Source organism: Glycine max, chromosome 6 (genome assembly GCF_000004515.6).
Source record: "Glycine max cultivar Williams 82 chromosome 6, Glycine_max_v4.0, whole genome shotgun sequence".
NCBI classification, from domain to species: Eukaryota; Viridiplantae; Streptophyta; class Magnoliopsida; order Fabales; family Fabaceae; genus Glycine; species Glycine max.
Genome location: NC_038242.2, coordinates 15626133 through 15634141, shown reverse-complemented (window position 1 = coordinate 15634141; position 8009 = coordinate 15626133). Strand labels below are relative to the sequence as shown.

Genomic DNA, 8009 nt, shown 5'->3' with positions numbered 1-8009 from the left:
TTATCCATTCAAAATTATTACTTCAAATAAATAATATCATACGAGAGATTGACAAACGTAGTGGAAAGGCTCAGAAATTTTATAGACTGTACTTAGAAAATTTTGAGAGCTCAAGAATTTCCAAATGCACACGAAAGGATGACTGCTGTTCAAATGCAATAGTTGGAAAATTTTGAAAGGAAATAAACCCTAAATTGAAAGCTCAGAAATTCCAAATGGATCATGAAATGAATGGGTATTTAAAGGAAGGCTATTTCGCCAATGGAATTTGCGAAATATGCACAGCTTGTTTCGCCAAAGGCTCCTGCGAAATGCATGCAAAGCCTATTCCGCAGTCCTTTCTGCGAAAAAAACAACCCTAGCCTGCTCTGACCCTCTGCACCTTCTACTCTGACCAGCCTTATGCACCTAAATCACCAGTCAAAGTGGCGAAACCACTGTGCCAGCTATTTCGCCATTTGTCCTGGCAGGACAAGCACCCCAGGCGTATATCGCCATTTAGCTTGACGATATACGTTCATATTACGTCAAAAAGTGACCCTCTAAGGAAATACTTTGCAAATGGACCCAGATGAGAAATTAATTTGTAAAACTAACCCCCTCTGGTAAATTTGCCTACACCCTAATACTAATATTATTATCCCCAAATTTGACAATTAGAAAGATAAGATTCATGGGAGTAAGAAATTTTTCATAATTTAGATAATATTAATTAAGTTAACAATAGTTAATTAAGTCAAGTTTAAATATTCTTAGCATAAAATAAAATAAAATAAGAAATAATACATTTTTAAATGCTCTAGTCGTGGGTCATCTTTCACACCATCATCTGGAAGTGACCTATCACCTATGACATGAACAATTAAAAAAAAAATAGAAACTTGATTTCCCTTTCTTTTATTGAAATGAAAAAGATTTTTAACCCACCGCACGTTTTCATTTTCATTTTTAAAATATACTTAACATAAAATAGAAGTCATATATTATATATGTTCTTCTAGACTATAACATATCTATCTAAAACTAGAATTCTCATCATCGTTTGTTTGACTCAAATACAAATGACCTGGCATTTGACTTAAGCACGTACAGAAATGCACTGAGATCTAGTAATGATAATTCTTAAAATACATTATTTTTGGAATCTCAAAAGTAGATGCTATTTATTTAGGATATAAAAGCACACACATCACAACTTTTTAGTAAGAACTTGATAAGCTGGTAGTGAGTGGTGCCAAGTTTGAGTTGTCCATTACTAATGGGTACAGAGAGGAATGGAAATGGGTTCAGTGATGTGAGACTCATACTTCCAAAGCTTGAATTCTCCTATCACAAAATCATAGTAACCCCCCAACAGGGCTATGTTCTTGTTCCTTATTCCCTTTTCAACATATGGATATGTCTTCAGGTTCACTAGTGAGTTATTCACTGACTCCTGCATGTACAAGTCACCATGTTTAATTAGATTCACTATTATTAATTATTAAAAAGTTTAGAACAGTCTAAACTTATCATTACTCATAATTAATATTTAAAGCATGGTAGCTGCATGGAAATTAATTAAAAATATAACAGCAGCTGAGCAAACCTTTTCACAGAATTTGCATTGTTCTTTGAAATCATAGCCTTCGTATTCTTTCAGGACCTTGAGTTTGGCAGGCAAACCAATTTTCACCCAATCATCTATGAAGTCACTGCACAGTTCAATTGAACCATATAAAAGGGTTTAATCCTACATTTATTATATATATTTTTTTTTACTCTTGTTTGCCAAACAAGGAGCTATAATATATAGTAAAGCTAGCTATATATATTATTATTGTTATATAAAAATTAATCCTTACAAGGGAGAAGAACCATCCTCTGGATGACTCATAAGCCTTTGGATTCCACCACAGCGACTATGTCCAATGACCAGGATGTTTGGCACCTGTTAAATTATTATTTGGTTTGTCTTATATATTTACCTCTCACAGAATATTCCTTTATGTATTAAAAATCAAAATGAAAGAAAAGAAAATAAAGTAATTGGTCCTTGGAAAAACTACGGTAACTTTATGAATACAAACTAACCATCACCTTAAAAGTTAGACAAAAAAACAAGAGAAAAATCATCACCTTAAGAGCCGTGATAGCATACTCAATGGCTGCACCAACTCCACTGTACCTTAGCTGTAGAATTGATGAAGAAAAGAATTTCAACAAAAACTTGAGGAAACGCATATAAAGTAAAATGGTAAGAGAAACGTTAATAATACATATTTGAATATTTTTTAACACGTTTTCTTTTATTAAATAAATCTTGAATCTTACTAAATATGTGGGTCCATTCATAAATTAATAGAAGTATTGAACTTATATATGAATTTGGAAATAAAAAAACGTGATAAGAAAAAGTGTTTGCGTGATGTTAATTCATCATATCCAAATAATAATCCATGGTGTGGATGAAGCATTTATGTGAAGGAGAGAACTAACCTGATTAAATGGAGGGACCATGTTAGCAATGTTGCGTACCATGAAAGCTTCTCCAGGTTGGAAGTTGAGGATAGTAGTGGCACTCACTCGAGAGTCAGAACAAGAAAACACCAGATACTACATATTGTTAAAAAGTAATTGAAAACAGATCAAAATTAGAAGACCCAAAGTGGTGAAAAACCATAATAAGACTTTAAGCTCCCATATGTTTGCATTGAAAAAAGACGAAAAATAAGTGAAATAAGCAATAAAATGAAGTAAAATTCACAATTTTACACTTTATTATAATTTAAAAATTTTATTTATATCATTTCACTCTATCAAACACTCTTAAGTAATTATTCATCACCTTGGGGCTTTGGCCATTAGCAAGTTGGCTGTACAGATCCGAGTTCTTGCTGCCAGATATAAGAAAAAGAAGCATGCATGAATCTAATTAAATTGCAAAGTATATCGTAATAAAAAATGTCAGAATCAAAGAGAGAAATTATTAATAGAGAAGCATAATAATGAAGAGTTAATATGTAAGTTAAAGTATACTCGAAATTGTTGATCTTGAAGTGAGTAAATCCGTCTACGATTCTTTGCACAGCAGGCTCATATGGACGCGGGCCACATCCCTGCAACTCAGCTATAAGCTCCTCAACTTTTGCAGCCGCCACGGCATCAAATTCCTCCTTGTCTCTGAAACCACCAAGTGTATTAAGCTAGCTACACTATTAGTAATTAGTATTCTCTTGTTCATAAATATTATAAGATTTTTTTAAACTAATTCCCATCCCTTAATAAGGTGACTTATTTTAGTTTATAACATTAAATGTATTAATAATTTTTATTAATTTTCAAAATCATTCTTAAAATTATTGAGACTATAAGTTTTCTCTTTCCTTTTATAATTACTCTCAATTTATCTTTTTAATTCATAATAGTTATAGTAAAGTAATTAAGGATATTTTGATAAAAAAAAAATAATTTGAAAAATTCTTATAAAAAATTTAAGAAAATATTTTTATATTTAAAAACGAAGAGAGTAATATATTATTAATGTGAAATATGCATCAATATTACCAATAAGTAATTAAAAAAGAAACCTCTCAACCAAATTTGGAAAATGTCTTCAAGGATACTTTGGGTCCTTGTTAAAAAGTCTTCAAGGACGTTGATTGTTTTTTCTGTTCCCCACTTATCTTTGGGGCAAAATTTTGTTTAAACTACTACTTTGGAGTTAAATGCAAACATCACTTTTAATGATAATTTAAAACTATGATTTACCATGTTGTAGGAGACAATGTAAAAGATAAATATCTAATTTGTTTTTAAAAATATTGTATTAAGTATATTTTTAACTTAATTGTACATTTGTTGCTTTTAGTCATTTTATTTTAATTGTGTATATTTTTAATTTTTCATGTTTTCTAAAGCAAACTAAGATCTATTTTTTTATTTTTTAAAATTAAAAAATTAAATAATTATTTTGCCAGAATCTCTTATATTATTATTTTATGTTTTTTTTAAAATTAAATTGATTAATTATTTTAAATCTTCTACTCAAAACTCATTAACTAAAACAATAAATTTTATAATAAATCTCAAATTTTATTCTTTTTTTCTTATTTCTCATGTTCATAAGTGGAAATAGACCTGACTAATTCGTAATTCGATTGAGATATAAGTAAAATTTGATAAAAAAATTATTTATTTTAAAAATTAAAAGTAATGTCACCCGAACAATTCAGTCTTGATTTTAATTCATTAATCATCTGTGTGTTTAATTACTTGCTTAATTTTCTCCTCTTTAAACCTGCATTTCACATCCTACAATATTCTTCGAACTTTATTAAATTTTAACCATTTTTTTATTCCTAAACTTAATTTTAAAAGTATTCCATGTCTCAAATCCATCGCAAACCCCTCAACAATGAATGCACTAAATTTACTTAATTTTAAAAATAAAGAGACGTAATTAACTTTAAAACAATTAAAGATATCAAAATTACAAATACTCCAAATTCAGAGGCCAAAAAAACAGTTAAAAGAAAACTTTCTTATATGATATATTTTCACATTTAGATTCATGTTAGAATTTATGAATAATTTATATGCACCATTAAATTATTTGAGGGGTTAGGCGGCAAGTAGGCAACAGTGTTACGGAAAAAAGTGATTTTCATGTGTTTGAAGTTATATATAGAACATAGAAGTAATTAATTAACCTGAGAAGCTTCTTCAGCTCTTCAATGGCCAGCTCAGATGACTTTGCCATAGTTATCTCTTCTGATCTGCAAATTCCAAAACTGTAACTAAATAGAAGAAACAACTATTTTCATAATAATTTAATGCATTTGTGCAGGCCTAATCATAATATTGGTCAACTGTAAATATAAAGTTAATTCAATGGTTGAAAGAGTTAAGGAGAATGGTGGAGGAAGAAGTTGTGAACTCAAATTCTTCTAATTTACATTTTTAACAAAAATTAATAAATTAATATTTATAGATAAAAAAAATTTAATACCGGCCAACTTAATATTCTAGTATTCCAGCATGAAATATCTTGCATTCAGTGCTTGGAGAAAGAAGGGAAAGTAGCATGATATGATATGTAGGATTAGGCGTTAAGTACTATACCTTATGAAGCGAGAAAATGGTTTTGCTCAGATAAGATAAATAGAACTAAGAATTAAATTGCTTGAGAGATTTTCTGAGGGAGCTAATAGGAGAGCATGAAACTAGCAAAGTTTCTTCTGCATTTGGCAGCACCAGAGTCTCCTATTTATAGGCTAACACTCAATATGGTGATGGGTTTCTTACGTTGTTCTTTTTTTATTTTAACACCTCCCTTTATTTTATTAAAATCGTTTTTCTTTTCTCAAGTGATTTGACATTTTTAGTGAAATATAGAAAAGCATAAACATAAGCGATGTCAAACAAATATTTTTCAAATAACATATTGACACACACCGTCCATGAAACAATATTGAATGATAATAAAAGGCTGAAGCAAGCGTGACTTCAAGTTGAGATTGAGATTAACAGTAACAGTATCATTTTTATTTCAATGTTAAAAAGAGTTATCTTTACTATATAATTATACATCACTTCATAAAAATAAACTATATAATTATACATAGTAATTAAGATGTGAAAAAGTTATTTAAAAATCACATATCTATGTGCAGTGTTGCAATATTAATTATGTATATAAAACCAAATCTGCAGATATGCACATATACATCAAATGTTAAGCGTTTGTACTTATATACTACTTAATATACTATTGGTACGTGGCTAGTGTTGTGATAATGCGAAGTGGTAATTAATGAAATTTGATGGAGCATAATGGGTTGCTCTTGGCTGATTTTTTGTGGTTAATTATCACTGCAGTAGTATATATTTTGATGGGTAAACGTGGGATTCCTACTTTCTGGTTATTGAATATTTAGGTGGGGGAGCATCATCTAAATATTAGGTAATCATATAGGTTGGGGATATTTATTTATGATTGTATCTTCCATGTAATTTGGAGTGGTATTTTTTGTACCATTTCCTTTTAATGAAAACTTGTTTGATGATAAAAAAATAATAATTATATAAGTCATATAGTTACACTAAAAGCTTTGAAAGAGACGACGTTGGAAATTTGGAGGCTACTAAATCACTAAAGTAAACAAAATTACTAAAAAGATAAAGTTATACATATGTATATCTATATAAGTTGAGTTTTATAATTTTTCGGGGGACAAAGGCCCTACGAACAAAGAGTATGATGCTTACTCCCGTATTCAACCTTGAAAGGATATTAGCTTAGTAGTTGATAGTTGGTTATGATTGTTAGTAGTTAGTTAGTTCTGCAATTAACTTCTACTTATGATTGTTAATAGTTAGTTAAGATTGTAATGGACTTCTTCTATGTATAAAAGTTTTACTAATAACCAAACAAGAAAGTCGCACCAATTCATGTTTGGAAAAAGAGCAGAAACAAGACTTTGGAAAACAGCTTTTGATGAATTGTGGTTATTAGTAGAGCTTTTATGATTAGATGGAAGAAGCTAGTTATCTTATAACTACTAACAACCACAAACAACTATCAACTACTAACATAGCTAATAGATGTTTCAACCATCATGTTGATCTCCACGGAAAGGATTTCTAATTATTCCTTGAATGCAAAGAAAAATTACTATACGTCTGTATACAGAATAGTCTTCCACATAAAATGTGTTTTGCGTGCATTTTAATCCCGTTTGTATTGTCAGAATGTTATACACGTAAGGTGTACGTGTCATCACATGGATGATGGTTTTGAGGAAAATAATGAGTGAGTAAAAAAAAAAAACAACGAAAGAACCTTACTCCCTCCATCCCAGGATGATTGTCGTCCTAGCTAGATTATTTTAGATAGAAAAAAAAATAGATAAAAGAATATAATAATTTTATAAAATTAACATTATATAATTATTAATTGATTTATATAGGTTTGTTGTTCACCATTAATATTAATATTATAAAAAATATAAGTGAAAAAAGATAATTTATATTATATTGAAAAGTTAAAATAATAATTATTTTAAGATAATTTTTCTTTTTTACATGACAATTATAATGGAAAGAAGAGAATATATAGATCAAATTTCTTGTGAAATAAAGTGCATTTTGTTATTGTTAGAACAGTATCTAACAATAAAATAAGAATGAAAAATTAAAGTTATTTATTATTAGATCTTATCATTAATAGTTTAAATTTTAAAACCTAGGTAATGTAAGTTTCTTTGAAAAGTCGCATGATATTAGTTGTAGATTTTTCATGTAGAAATTAATTTTCTCAAAAACTTAAAATAACAAAAAATAAATTAAAAACTCATAATAAAATTCGATCCTTCTTCATATATCTTAATCATATTTAAGTTTTTTCTTTAAAATTAATTTCCGAAATAATACATATATTAGTGATATACAATGACTATATTTAGGTAATTAAATTTACATTTATTGAATAACAAATTGGTAATATATTGATTAATTTTTAAATCAATAAATTTTCAAATATCAACATTGTTAATTTATATAGATTTAATTTTCTGTATTATATTGAATTTTTTTCTATAAAAAGATTTTTGTTTTTTTAATTATCATGATTAGGATTTTTGGTTTCCGGATAGAATCCCGAGATATTTTTATTATCATTAATCCAAAACTTAGGCACACTTCTTCTTTCCAAAAATGTAATCTATAAAAAGTTTTGATTATATATATTAAGTGCTTGCATGTCTTTAGAGGTAAAAGAACATCAGCAAATATTAACACATCTATATTCATGTTCAAACAGTTGTTGGTTTGATACAGAAGAATAGGATGACGAGAGATATATACACATAAAGACATTCATAATATAGTGCCAAAAACCTAACCCACGTTTGAAACGTTTTATTTGCCAAGCAGAGTCATGTTTAACTGTAGTGAACATTCGTCCTCAATTATATATATTTGAGGGATGATTAATGTAACGAAGATTTTTGTCAATTATTTTTAGAAAT

The 8009-nt window shown here is 28.5% G+C and overlaps 1 protein-coding gene across 1 annotated transcript; it reads right to left on the bottom strand.

The window, feature by feature from the left end:
• Positions 1-920: 920 nt before the first annotated feature.
• Positions 921-5221, bottom strand: CA1 (carbonic anhydrase). Its single transcript, NM_001249275.2, has 9 exons — positions 5104-5221; positions 4692-4757; positions 3019-3162; positions 2828-2876; positions 2479-2595; positions 2119-2172; positions 1845-1930; positions 1589-1694; positions 921-1435 (listed from the first exon to the last, which is right to left on the bottom strand). The coding sequence occupies exons 2-9, from the start codon at positions 4739-4741 to the stop codon at positions 1256-1258; spliced, it is 786 nt and encodes a 261-aa protein (NP_001236204.2). The 5' UTR covers positions 4742-4757; positions 5104-5221; the 3' UTR covers positions 921-1255.
• Positions 5222-8009: the final 2788 nt, after the last annotated feature.